The sequence below is a fragment of the Channa argus genome, chromosome 11, assembly GCF_033026475.1.
Source record: "Channa argus isolate prfri chromosome 11, Channa argus male v1.0, whole genome shotgun sequence".
In the NCBI taxonomy this organism is placed as follows: domain Eukaryota; kingdom Metazoa; phylum Chordata; class Actinopteri; order Anabantiformes; family Channidae; genus Channa; species Channa argus.
Window position 1 is genome coordinate 10,487,070 of NC_090207.1, and position 13,835 is coordinate 10,500,904.

Genomic DNA, 13,835 nt, shown 5'->3' on the forward strand with positions numbered 1-13,835 from the left:
TTACTGCTAAAACTGGGTTTTCATTGTGCACAGGTGAGGGAGTTCAATGGCAGGCACTACATCATGGAAAAGGCCATCACTGGAGACTTTGCTCTGATCAAGGCATGGAAAGCAGACAAGGCTGGAAACATTGTTTTCAGGTAACTGATAAACCCCCAGTGCAATATATGTAGAGGCGATTTTATTCATAATCGGTGGTCCAGCAGCAACACTCAACATTTATTGTATTACCTTTTCCGACGTTTTTAGCCGATAATGGAGTAATTCTACAGTACCTTGTCCCTTGTAGCTCCTATAGCTGTGTCATTTTTTTCCAAATGCTGTGCTGAACTAGTTCTCTTTTAAAACTTTTCATTAAACTGTTTTATACGATAAAATGTTTTCGACGACATCTAGTTTTTTAAGAAGGCACTTATATGATGTCATTATGACATCATCAGCACACTTATACCTAAGCTTCTAAATCTTACTGACCTCACAATACACAACATAAACAAAAACACGGGGAACCCTGGTTGGCTTATAACATGCACAATTGTGCTGTACAGTATAATCCCAGTGCAAGTTTTGACATTGTATTTCATAGTGAATTTTACTTATTTATGCATTAGAGTCATCTAAATCACCTTGGTTGTGTTTGCACAACAGTCAGTACATTTTGCTCTAGGTCTGCATGTAAATGTTGGAAACTAGTAGATGTAGTGAAATCAATTTCCACAAGAGGGCAGTGTTCTCCAGTAAACTATGGGCTTATACTGGGTATTAGATCTTGGATATTACAGTGAGTGTTTGAGTTTGAGTATGTTTAAATTTCCACTTGTTTTGATGTCACATCTTTCTAACTCTGTTCTGTCAGGAAAACAGCAAGGAACTTCAATCAGCCCATGTGCAAAGCAGCCAAAACCACCATAGTTGAGGTATGAGTTTCTAACACACTTTTTATGTCTTCCTGGAACATGACTTTTCACACACATCTATCAGTAGAGTCACCAGCTCAAAATCCAGGCTTTAGCTTTCCTTTAATAGTTTTCATGCATAATTTATACTTTCATTTTCTTGGAATTTAGGTATTCTAGCCCCCATAGCTGCCAGCCTCTCTTAAAAAATATAAATAATGTAAAACACAGAAACTTTCAAACAAAATAGATACTGAAATTTGAGAGGACATACCCATATACCATGGTATAAATATCATAAATAAAAACTATTCTTAAACACCAGTGCCACAGCTGACCTGGAATGAGTTTTTGTGTTTCAACCAACTAAAATTACCCCCACCATCAACATCTGCAAATAACCCGCGTGGGGAAAAATTAACTACAGACCACTAAGATAACAGGGTAGTTTTGAGGTTTGAATCCAAGCAGACAAAAGCTGTACTCTGCTATATGTCCTGCAGTTGTTAGAAAAACAAAACAAAATCTCCAAAAAGATAATATTTAAACCACCTCAAACCAGATATGTGAGGCAGGTGTAAGGACAGATCATTGGCTGAAACCATCACCTTGGGAATAGTTTACATTCCTCCAAATATTATTAATACATTATTTGTTCTTCTCTACTAGAAGTTCTTAGCTTCCATCTGTATTGCCAAAAATGGAGTGAGAATGTCCTGTCATCTCCTAGTTTCCCTCTGTCTGTCTGGTTACCCACCTGTCTGCCATTTGACAGTCTAGAAATGTGATCACTCATCTTCCCTCTGTATGTGTGTTTGTGTGTGTGCATCCCTGTCTCACTCGCCACCACTCCAACACACAAACAGCTTCACACCTTCCATATAGACACAGTTTGATTCAGAGAGCAGCAGGGAGAAAAAGTGCGTATGGTAAAACCATAAAACACAGGCCCTTTCCGCACATAAATATGTAGCAAAGCTTCTCTCAAAAATCTATAAAGTTCTGCAAAGCACATTTTCAATTATGCCATGGTGGCTGGACTTGAGATTTAGTCTGTTTTTGATAAGAAATGTCTGGGACCAAATGGGAAGAGTAAATTATTTTGCTATAGAGCTGTTGTGGTGGCTGTGTAGTGAATTGGTCAGTAAATTTGGTTTGTAGCAGTAAGTAGCAAAAGATATTAATAACCTTTAAGACAGTAACCAGATTCTCCATGACCCTGCCTAAAAAAACACAAAATTCAGGTATTGAGCATTATTGCTAATCCTGTGCATATGTGACACCAATCCAGCCTTATTAGTGGATTCTACAGAATCAATTTTATAGTATAATAGAAATTACCTAATTTTTGTCTACAAGTATAATGAGACGGTTCTCTGACAATAGTGCTGCCAACAAGAAATGTGCCCTTGCGACATCTGCAAGAGTTGGGATAGTGACATGAATGATAATGTAGCTCTGCTTGGATAACTGCATTATGAGATGCAACCATAATTGGTTGAATTTGATATTTATCTGTCAGCTTCGACCTTTTTGTACCCAGAGTTATCAACGCCGGTTGTTTGGTAAGCGTAAAAGATAAACAATAAACGATTGTTTTAAGGTTCTAAAGACCCAGGATGCGCCTGAATTTAACAAATAGGGTTTTTTTTCTTTTAATTTCTATGTGCATTTCTAAAGTTGTTTCAGTAGTGTTTATGGCTGCCCACCCTGAGCCTGGTTCTGCTGGAGGTTTCTTCCGTTAAAGGGAGTTTTTCCTCTCCACTGTTGCCTAGGGCTTGCTCAAGGGGGGAATTGTTGGGTTTTAGACTTGACTTTATTTTGTAAAGTGGCTTGAGTTGACTTTGTTGTGAATTGGCGCTATATAAATAATGAATTGAATTGAATTGAATTTCTGCTTCCATACAGGTGAAGGCAAGATAACAAAAAGAGAACAAATGTTATGACAATAGAAGTGAAATTTAGATCCCACAATATCACAAGCTTTCAGGAATGAATATGAAATTCTTCAAAAACTCTCACATTTTCAGAAATAATTGCTTGACTTATCAAACAAGTACACTGTAAGTTTAGCCTACAGAAATGTGAAAATATGACTGACGTATTATTACATTAATGTGGACAATCTACAACCTAAACAACAAACAACAAAACCAATTTATTTTGCAGTCTGCATTTGCATCTGAACTTAAAGGAATTCATTTTAAGTGTAATTTGATGTTGCCTAACGGCACTAAGACCAGACTGTGTCCAGCTGTCAGTTTCAATCTAGTCTTTGACGATTGTGTATTTGGTTCTTTTTCATATCACTTTCACAAATAGTCCTTACAATCCTTGTCATTGTCATATCAACTAAAATGCTTCCATCCAATGGGGCATCAATTGTTAATTGTGCTGCATTCTGACAAATTGCATCAAACAGGAATTTCAAATGTTGCTATCAAATTTAGCACGTTTTAAGACTGCTTTTCTTAATTTGTTTACAGAAATTTAATAAAGTATTAAAACATTTTAAGCAAGTTACGTTCCTTACACTGACCTACTTAAAATTTGTATAAATACTGTATAAAATTGTAAGTAAAAATGGATCATGATGCAATAAGAAAAGGAAAACCATATTGAAAAAAAATTGTATTTTAAATAGATTTTAGGATCATCAAGTAATATGATTCCTGTTACTGCTTTGTGAACATATCATCTTGCTAATACATGTATGTCCAATCATTACATTAGGTATCAGGTTGTATATGCAGTTTGTATGGCACTGTAGTGCAAGAAACATGAACACTATCTATGACAAGTATAATTATTGCTGACAAAACAATATAACTGTTTTGAAGCAACTATTAAGAAGCTGTTATCTCTGATGCAAAAGCAATTATAATTTTTCAGAATATACATTTTAGGATTCAGTGCATGCTCAGATATAAGTCTGCTGATAGCCCATCAGTACTGACTCTGCTGTCAAAGTGTGCAGTTTGAAGCCTGAGAAAAAAACAGTAGACAGGTCAGGTGAGTTTGAAGCTATTTATTTAACTTGCACCCCCGCTTGACAGTTCTTAGACTCTTGTTCTGCAGTAAGCAGCATTTCTGCCTAAACAGTCTGTTTCAAGCTTCCCTCTAGCAGCACAGGATCAATTTCTGAGCTACTAAGCAATAGTTGTTATCAAAGAGCACAAAATGCCAGGACTTTGTGGTGGGAAATGTTAATACCAAAAAAAAATAGGGCAAAATAAAATTGATTTATGTCGCAGCAACAGCTTTTAACCTTAGGTCTAAGCAATAACATTCATTTATTACATTAGTTTGAATTATATTCATCAGTTGTAAAATTAAGTCTCACAGACAATGAAACCTCTAAAGGGCCTCATCAGTTTCATTCTGCACAAGAATAAATTTAGTTTTCTATTTAAATAATAGAGACACTTCAATCTGGTAATGGTCTGTGTTCAATAAATACTAGCGAGCTTCCCATATACACATCACAAAAGCTGGTGCCCCTTTGACTCGTGAATAAAATTTTGTTTAGCCAACCATCTCCTCTCTAATGGCTGGTTGAATTACCTTTGTTTGAACTCATAACTTGCTAATGATGAGATCTATAATGGTTGTATTTTTATTTGTTTAATTGCTTTGGAAATTCTTTTTTATCAAAACGTAGTGATCCCACAGTTTTATAGCCATATTCTTTAAGAATCATATAATATTTAAATATTTACCTTATATTAATTTATATTTAGTAGTTTACTTGTCATTTAAATTGAGCATCTCCTTCACCTAAGGCTCAGTAGATGTGTTTGTAATGTATTAAACACCTGAGGTGTAGATACTGTATTTTATCGGCTTAGTTCACTTGAATAAAATAATATAGCTAATGGCAATATAGCAATATAGCTATTAACAATTCTGGGAAGCAAATTCAAACAAGCTCCAAATCTCTCAATATTGCTACATTTATTTTTTTATATTTATTTTCTTGATAAATGTAATAGCATTCCGTTTATTACATATTCCTTCATCGTAAGTCCTTCTTGTACATTTGCAATCATTAACAGATTACATTTTGACAAAAGCCATTGTTACAGCTTAACACCCTCAAGCACATGATTGTAGTCCCTGTCCCAATTCCGATATATACATGCACTCTTTTTTTAAATATTGAATTTTAACTACAAAAGGCATGGAGGGTGACAGAAAATGAGATAACACAAAGGCACTTTGAAAATTACCAGATCATCACCAGCTCCTGCCATGGTTGCTAGGCAACCAAACCCTGCTATTCAATTGTTACATTCCACAGTATCCAGCTGGTCCAGTTATTCCCTTATCATAGGTAGAGTGAAAAGCCCCAATGCGTCGTGGGATACAATACACTAGAGACCAAATAAAATCAGTGTTTTCTGCTGTTGTTCAACCATCAGTCACAGTAAATGACTCAACTGTATTCAGTTACTGTGGCAATGTATTGTACATAGTGGTGTGGGTGTTAGGGTGCAGGCACAACTAACCAGTCATGCAGGAATTAAATGAATGTTTTTCTGTGTTTCTTTCTTTTAACCATGCAAGAGGTCTAATTGCATATAAATAACCTGGATAAATGATTGGATATAAATATGACAGGGCTACGTGTCGAAGTGTCCTTGGAAAGAAACTGAACCCCAAGTGTGTGTGTGAATGGGTGAATGAGAAGCACTATTGTAAAGTGTTTTGGATAAAAGCACTATATAAGCAGCCATTTACCAAATGACCTACATCTTCAGGGTTTTCAGCAACAGCCAACAGTACATTTGTTTTGAAACTGTTGGACAGCCTGTGGTTTTGAAAAAAGGACAATTACTTTCATTCATAAATTTAAAACTGCTTTAAAATATTTTGATCCAACTAATGACATTAGAATATAATAAATAATAAGTTTTAGCATTTAACTTTATTTTCTATCTGTAGTTTGAATTTTATAGGATTTATTTGTGTCAGAAGTTGACATTGGGTTGAATCCAAATCAGTGCCAAAATATATCTATACAAAGACATTACACACTAGTGCATCCTCTTGACACAGTATAGTAAGTGACAACAACGACAAAGTGAAAATTGTCTTCAGTAGTGTCACTTTTTTTTTACTTTGAGCTAAAACCTCTCCAGAGCAAATGGTGGTAATTGCAGGCCTGGCCAGGCTACAACTGCAGGAAATTGCTGTAATATCTGTTGGCAGATGGGTAAAAAGCTTTTGAAATCTTCATTTTCCCCTAAAGTCTGCTTGTGCTTGTATGCATCTATGGAAAGAAAATGCATTGCAGTGACATTGATAGCGTTCATATTAACACATTCATCTAGCAGAAAGTATCTTTAAACGTGAGAAATCACATCAATTGGTGAATTTGCAACCTTGATAGTGAGGGAGGACAATTAATTCCTTTCTTGTAGCCTTGAAAGCGGACAAACAACTAAGAGAATGTTTCAAATGACAAAAACAAAAAATGTAGGGTCCCCCGATGATATCTCAATGTGAAGCACAAAGGCTTATGTATTGTTTGAAATGTAAATATTACCTCTCGAGCTGGGAATGGAATTGTCCATTCTAAATGCTTTAGTGTGCAGTCTGTATCTTTTGAAAAAGTATTTTTAGCTCCTGTAATGTTGTCAGGGTTTGCATTCGCTGGCTGTCTCCCATTTTCTTGATACCATAAAGGCTTTCATAGGCAAGGAAAGCTTCTGCTGAGAGGAAACAGATTGCTCATGTTGTCAGTATTCTGGGTTAGAGGATAAAGCCAGAGCTGAGCCCCGAAAGTGGCAGCAGAGCATGGCCAAGTGCCCACACACACACAAATACACATGCACACACACTGGCAGGAAGATGGAGAGGCTATAAATACACAGGCTAACGAGAATGCGGTGTCGCTGTCATCCTCATGCTCTGCTCCCTGCAGCCAAACCATCTCTTTCTACGGAATGTAGCATTTCAGTGTGCACACAAACATGCACTCACCTAAACACAGTACAAACATTCTAAATTATAAGCTATGGTAACTCCACAAATCTCAGAAAACATCTCACCTAATCGACTGGTTTTATTAAGTATATTATTTGACTTGAAATTGAAATAGACAGGTGATGTTGTTTTATTAAGATATTTTTTTCCATTTAATGAAGTTCCATAAATGTTTATTCTCTACTTGTGACAGACAACCCATCCCCACCAAATCTACTTCTTTAGCACTTTCATCCAAATAAATAACCCAAACAATTACTAGACAGATTGACATGAAGTTTGCTGTGTTGCTTAGCAGATGATTCCTTGTAATTATTTGGATGCCCGGATCTCATCTTTAGCACTGTCACCAGGCCAAATTTCCACAAATCTGAAGCTTGTTAATTGTCCATAAAGAAAAGAATCTCTTCTTAAGGAAGTTGCCATTTTTGTGCAAAGATACTGAAAAAGTGTAAAATTAGTACCCACTTCCATCCATACTCTGGGATCCATTAAACATTAAATTCTTTAAGAACAGAATTATAGTACTTGTAATACTTGTACTTATTGCACGTGCGTTTAAATTCCTATCTAAAATCACCAAATGTCGCAGTTTTTAATTTTTTTTTGTATTTGTCCTAATGCCAATCCTAACATGCATATAAAACTTGTTTTTGTACAACCCAATTGTTCATCAAAAATGCAGGGGAAACTTAAATTCATCTTTATTAATTTTTTTTCCACAGTTGATTTAATTTACATGTATTTAAAATATACTTAAAACGGTTTATGTAGCTTTACTGTGTGATTTTATTTTTGTTGAGCAAATATATATTCAGAATTGTTTCATAGCTTCTCAGCTGTTTATCCTAGGAATCTCAAAGTATTGTGTCCAAGTCATTTTTAAGATGTGATAAAGCTCACACAGCCTAAAAAGCACATACTCTCAAAAACACTTGTCGTTTCCCCAGAGGGCACTTTGATTCCCTCTATCTCTGCCAGCTCACTTCATGCCTTGCTCTGCTCTCATTGATGTGAAAATCGCTCTACCGATATAGGAATATCAATGTGTTTTTCTATGTGTGTGCTTGTTTGCTTGTTCCGCACACCTGCTCAATTGTGTGTGTCTGTGTGTTTTTTATTATATTATTTTAATGTTCTGCTCATCCTCGTCCGTTGAACCTCCTGTGTGAATTACATCTGAGCAACAGTGCAGCCAGGACAACACCTAGATGAAAGAGATTGAAGCTTTTTTATGTACACAGTATATTTAAATTGTATGAGCTTGTTATTGTGCCATTACTTAGCTTTAGATGGCTAATTGAAAATTGAGCTGAATACTTAGTGTGTGTTCATGTGTGTGAGGGCCAACAAATCGACATGGTGAAAACACATCTCTGAGTTGTGTTTTTGTTATTTTGTGTTGGTTTTTGAGAGGTACACTATTTGAGATTTGCAAGGTGGTGCTGTTGATTAAACTTGTTCATCCTAAGTTTTAAAAGTCACGCCCCCAAACATTTACAGTTGTTCTGTGGCACATAGCCTTCCCTATTTGACGATTTTATCATGCAATATGTGTAGCATTGCTTAATAAAGATCTCTATGGAAATTCTCATTCTCTTAAAAGACAGATCAAGCCTCGAGATAAAAATTTGGGTTAATGAGTGTAACTGCTGTATGAATTCTCTCATGTTACCAATCTTATCTTGCATGGCCTCGTTTTCACTGTAGAGTATCAGAGTCTAAAATCACTTTACTGTCCACAGTGGCCTCAGCTTACCACAGACCAAAGCCTGCACATCCAACACAAAACTAAAATGGTTGCCAGTCTTAGGCACTGACTCGTCTTAGTTAGTGCTGAGTGCTGAGGGAGGAAGTGGAAATAAGAAGATATTTGATTGAATTTGCTATGAACAGTTGCTTGCCCCTTGTGTAAATGGAATGAGTAGGGTAAACTCCCAGCTATGCAGAAACAAAGGATAGAACAGTAGAAACAGTAAAAACAGTTACTGTTTAGCCTTTTCCAATTTATTTTGATTTCTATGTTGATTTGAAAGGTTAATAGCACAGCCTACAGTAAATATGAACATGATATATGAACTCCTAAGGAGGGTAAAAATGGACAGCAAGATTGAGTACAGCCCATACATAATGTCGAACTCGTCTGAGCACCTGTATATGTAAGTGGAACCTGAGGCTTAGTATATAGCAGTTCCCAGTGCAGTGAGAGCAGGTGGGATTTATTTCCCAGTCATGTTGACCCAGCTCAGATTAATTCAATAGCTATTTCCATTTGTGTCTTGTTAGTCAGACAATAATAACCCCTTATGTTTGCTCTTATGCTGCTGTTGGTCACTTTCTGTGTAAAGGTGGTGCACTACTATGTAAGAGCCAAAAATGTATAATTTAGTAGATATGAAGCAAAACCTCTCTAATTAGCTTGCTGTGTTAAACATGAAAGTAAATCAGTGAATGCATTTGAGAGACAGTGTTATACCTTCTTCACATAGATTGTGAGAATACATTGAGTTGAAATGTAAAGCTTGGAAGAGTTTCCTGAGGTAGACATTTTGGAATAGACCCCAATACAAAAAACAGAAGAACAAACAGAAGTACTATTCGATTGAATTTGCTATGAATGGTTGCTTGCCCCTCGTGTAAATGGAATGAGTAGGGTAAACTCCAAGGTATGCAGAAGCAATTTATAGAAAAGTAGAAGGAAGGGTGAAATCTAATGTCTTTTGCAGAGCCCCCCTTTTGGTCCCTATAGATGTGATGCTAATTCTGGTGCTTGGTTGATCATCTCAAATGTGTTTCCCCCTTGGAAGAATCTATTAAGAAAAGAAATTGAAGGAATTTGACCTTTGTGTTTGGTTTCTGTGTCAGGACAAGTTGTCCTGACACAGAAACCGTCTCCACCATGCACCCATACTTGCCATTGTCTGTGATCTCAGGATCAAGCTACATCCCCTGGAGATGATCCTCTTCTGTTTACCGTCAGCCAGGCTGGCTTTGGGTACTCAGACAGCTTTCACTGGACTGGCAGTTGCTAAAAAATAAATGCAACACAAAAATGTTACTGTCTGTAACTGATTTTAACCTGTTATATAACATGTAGAGTGTGATATTATTTGTTTTTGCCTCGGTCTAGTATTTAATATCAAACAAATCACAAAATCAGTCATTTTCCTTAAATAAGTCAAGTATCAGTAATGGCTTTTAAACAACACCTAACTTGATTTTTACGTTAGGTCCTAGGTAAACCTGCAGCATGCCAAAAAACAAGTATTGTCCGTATCAGTTTTCAAGGCCTGGTAGGCAGATGTTACACAGATGAAGACAGAGCTCTTCTCTATCCGTCTCTGTGTAGGTGGAGGAGGTGGTGGATGTTGGGACTTTTGCTGCAGAGGACATCCACATTCCCAGCATCTACGTCCACAGGGTTGTCCAAGGAGCAAGCTATGAAAAAAGGATTGAGGTAAAAAAAGTGCCCTTTCAGAGCTTCCGTCAGTGTAAAAAATATATATCAGAGGCATGAAATGGTCCAATGTTTACATGTTCTTTACAGTTTATGTCACTATGTGGGTGTCTACTGAAATTCATGTTCAGTGAAAAAGTTTATTAATAATTATGAAATTTCTGAATGGTTAATCCTCTAACATTAAAGGGTAAAGTTAAACAAGTTCAGAACAGTTTAGAAATGCACATACTGATCTTATCATATGTCTTTGTACTCAGCCATAAATAGCCTCTAAAGCTGCTCAATGTTCCTCATAAATATTTTCATGTTTCCAGAAACGCACAGTAAAGAAAAGCCATGAAGAAAAACCCAAAACAAAGAAGGACTCTGATATTGTTCGGGAAAGGATTATTCGTCGAGCAGCACTGGAGTTTGAGGATGGGATGTATGGTATCCTTAAAAATCAATACAAATAGTGTATAATATTGTGCTATAGGTGCCTTCTACAATTAAGACTAAACCAGCTACAGAATAAAACAGCTTTACTGGTTTTTGTTCTTTTCAACAAATGCAGATATGCACAAGCTTCTTTATGAGAAGCTTTTTTGGGTGACTGATCTGTGATTAATCATAAAGACCAAGGCCCATTTTATATCTTGCAAATATTGGTTTGAAGATTGTTCAGATGCCATAAATTTTGGTTGTTCTTACAGGATGACTGGTGGATCTGATGTGGTTGAAATGGAACCTGTGTGTTATGTACCGGTTTCTATTTAAACAGTGTTAGACATGATACTGATAATGTTTCGTTTTATTTTAATATCTAATTCTGTTGCATAATTACAGTCAGAGTTATCTTTAACAAAGATACAAATCAGCTAACCTTGGTATTGGTATCCCAATGTTGGCCAGCAACTATATAAAACCAGACATCACTGTACATCTCCAAAGTGAAAATGGAATATTAGGACTGGTAAGACACTGTATTTTTTTTTTTTTTCAAATCAATTTCACTAACCAGAGACACTGATGAGAAACATATTGTTTTGTGTAGATGTTTTTTCAAGCAGCAATAAATGTTTTAAAGCTGATTTGTGCTATAAACGTATAGTGAGATGGAAAGCCATTCATTTAAGCAGCATAGGTTCTAGTTAAGGTCCTTGTTTAAAATGTATCGGTTTGTTATATACCAGAGTGTGGTAGTTTGACACCCATTTCTTTAAGTTGCATCTGTCAAATTACTTTCTAATCAGTTGTGTTATGAGTTCTAGTTTTAAAGAGGCTCTCCTTTCCTATCTTTTCCTCTCCTCTCCTCTCCAAAAGGGTTGCTCCCTTTGTTGAACACAGAGAAAATCAGTGTCTCATCTAATCAGAGAAATGTGATTTTTGCCTGTCTCTACTTTGAACGATCATGGCTGGTCAGTCGGAGTGACATGTGTAAGTGCATGTGTGGCTGCCCAGCAGTGAGTTTATTCTTCTTTATCTCAATCTTTATCTTCATTCTGTGAATAGGGCCCGTATCCCAGTGAGGATGCAGTGGACGCAGACCTGATTAATGCTGGTGAGGGTTATCTTGATCAATACTTTCTAATGATTTGTCTGGGTGTGTGTGCATAGTTGCATAAATTCAAACCTTTGGAAATCCAATTTAAATCATGAATATATGATTCAAGAGTTCCAATTACTTAGATTGAATTTACAAACTTACATTACTTACAAACATTTATTCTGCTTCACATATAAAGTAATATTAACATACAATAGTTTTTTTTCCACGCCAGTGGAATAAGCTGGCGTGGTAATAAATAAACATGATTTTTCATTAATCTATTAAACTACCTTTAGGTCTTTTTCAACATCTTACAGTACTGTATGTCAATTAGTCTGCTTAAACTGTATTTATATATTATGTAAGTGTTATCTGCTATGATAAATTAATCTTAATATTTTTCTTTGCCAAAATAAAATGTTTTTAAAAATCAAACTTTGTTCTGCAGGGAAGGAGACTGTCACAGTGCTCCCTGGGGCTGCCTATTTTTCTAGTGATGAGTCATTTGCCATGATCCGAGGGTAAGACCATAACACATTTGTTTTGAAAAGATTTTTCTGACTATAAGTTACATATGTATGGAATGTCTAGATTTAATACTATTGTTCATAACTACAGTTAGTCATTGAGCAGATGCTTTTATCTAAAGCAATTTACAACTAAGTAGCAGACACTAGGGACAACTTGGGGGTTCAGTGTCTTGCCTAAGGACACTTTTCCTTGTAGCCAGGGACTAGAGTCCTTGTAGAGGACTGGGAGTTGAACCACTGACCCTGTGATTAGTGGATGACCGCTATACCAACTGTACTATAATGGCCTGAGTCACCTCTCTGAACTTTGCAATGCTCTTTATGCATAAAGACAAACATCTAAACAAGTTTTGGTTTTGTATGGTATTTTTTATTCTGGACCATAAAACTGCTTACCATTAGTTTTGGGTGTAAATATACAATAATTCTTTTAAGCTTCTCTCTGACTTCCCTATATTAAAACATATCTCTTCTTCTGGCTAGAAAAGCCTTCAAATGACATCACTTGGAGGAACTTTCATTTCAGATTGTGTCATCTCGTTGCTCACACTATGGAGGTTGTGATTGTGGTCAACCTGCTTTTCCAGAGCTCCCCCAGATGATATTATCTGAACTCGCCTGGAGGCATTTTTCAGCCAGAAGAAAACAAGTATTTTAAAATAGAGAAGTCAAAGAAAAATTGAAAAGCATTATTGTATATTTACACCCATAACTAAAGCCATGGGGAGCAAGCTGAAATTTGATGAAGTTGCCCTTTAATGACGATTGAATCAAAGGACAGCTCCATGCGCTTGTAACACTAAATATTTACAAATAGTTACTGTCACCGGTACAACTAAACAGGAGTCTAGCCAGTGTCTCTGGTTCTTATTGATTTGGCAGCTGTCTGAGATTGCCCACCCATGCTCCCTGTACCATCAGTTCTGTTTGTCGACCCAGTGAAAATCCAATACTGCTCATAAATTGCACTGTCCACCAGTCACACTGGTGGTGAATGGAACAGAACCACCCAGACAAATTAAATCTTAGAAACAAAGCTGCAGTTAAAAGCTATGGTTCTACAGTTACAGGATGACAATAAAACATTATTTGCCTTTTACTGACATTTCTGACATTAAAAACAGCAAAGATGTGATGATGTTTTATTGTAAGAATCTTTCCTGTCTTTAAATATCAGGTATTATTGTATGTCTTGTATGTATTATTGTATGTCTTGTGAAAATGTACTGTATGTACACTGTGCGCAGTGTTTTGGTGATTACACTTATGAGGTCATAACTTGGACTAATCCTGAAGTTGACAGCTGTCTACTTCTTTTTTGTCATTCTCTTTAGGGGTCACATCAACCTGACAATGCTGGGAGCCATGCAGGTGTCTAAATACGGAGATCTAGCCAACTGGATGATCCCAGTAAGTTTGGTTTTGATTGCACA

General features: G+C 36.3%; 1 protein-coding gene across 1 annotated transcript in view; it reads left to right on the plus strand.

Moving 5' to 3' along the window:
* oxct1a (3-oxoacid CoA transferase 1a) overlaps positions 1-13,835 on the plus strand; it is a 41,851-nt gene that overhangs the window by 7,820 nt on the left and 20,196 nt on the right. Inside the window, exons 6-13 of the mRNA XM_067520001.1 lie at positions 34-140; positions 857-917; positions 10,234-10,341; positions 10,659-10,773; positions 11,202-11,296; positions 11,836-11,884; positions 12,321-12,393; positions 13,737-13,812. Of these exons, the coding sequence (XP_067376102.1) occupies positions 34-140; positions 857-917; positions 10,234-10,341; positions 10,659-10,773; positions 11,202-11,296; positions 11,836-11,884; positions 12,321-12,393; positions 13,737-13,812 (684 nt within the window). The remainder of the gene's footprint in view (positions 1-33; positions 141-856; positions 918-10,233; positions 10,342-10,658; positions 10,774-11,201; positions 11,297-11,835; positions 11,885-12,320; positions 12,394-13,736; positions 13,813-13,835) is intronic.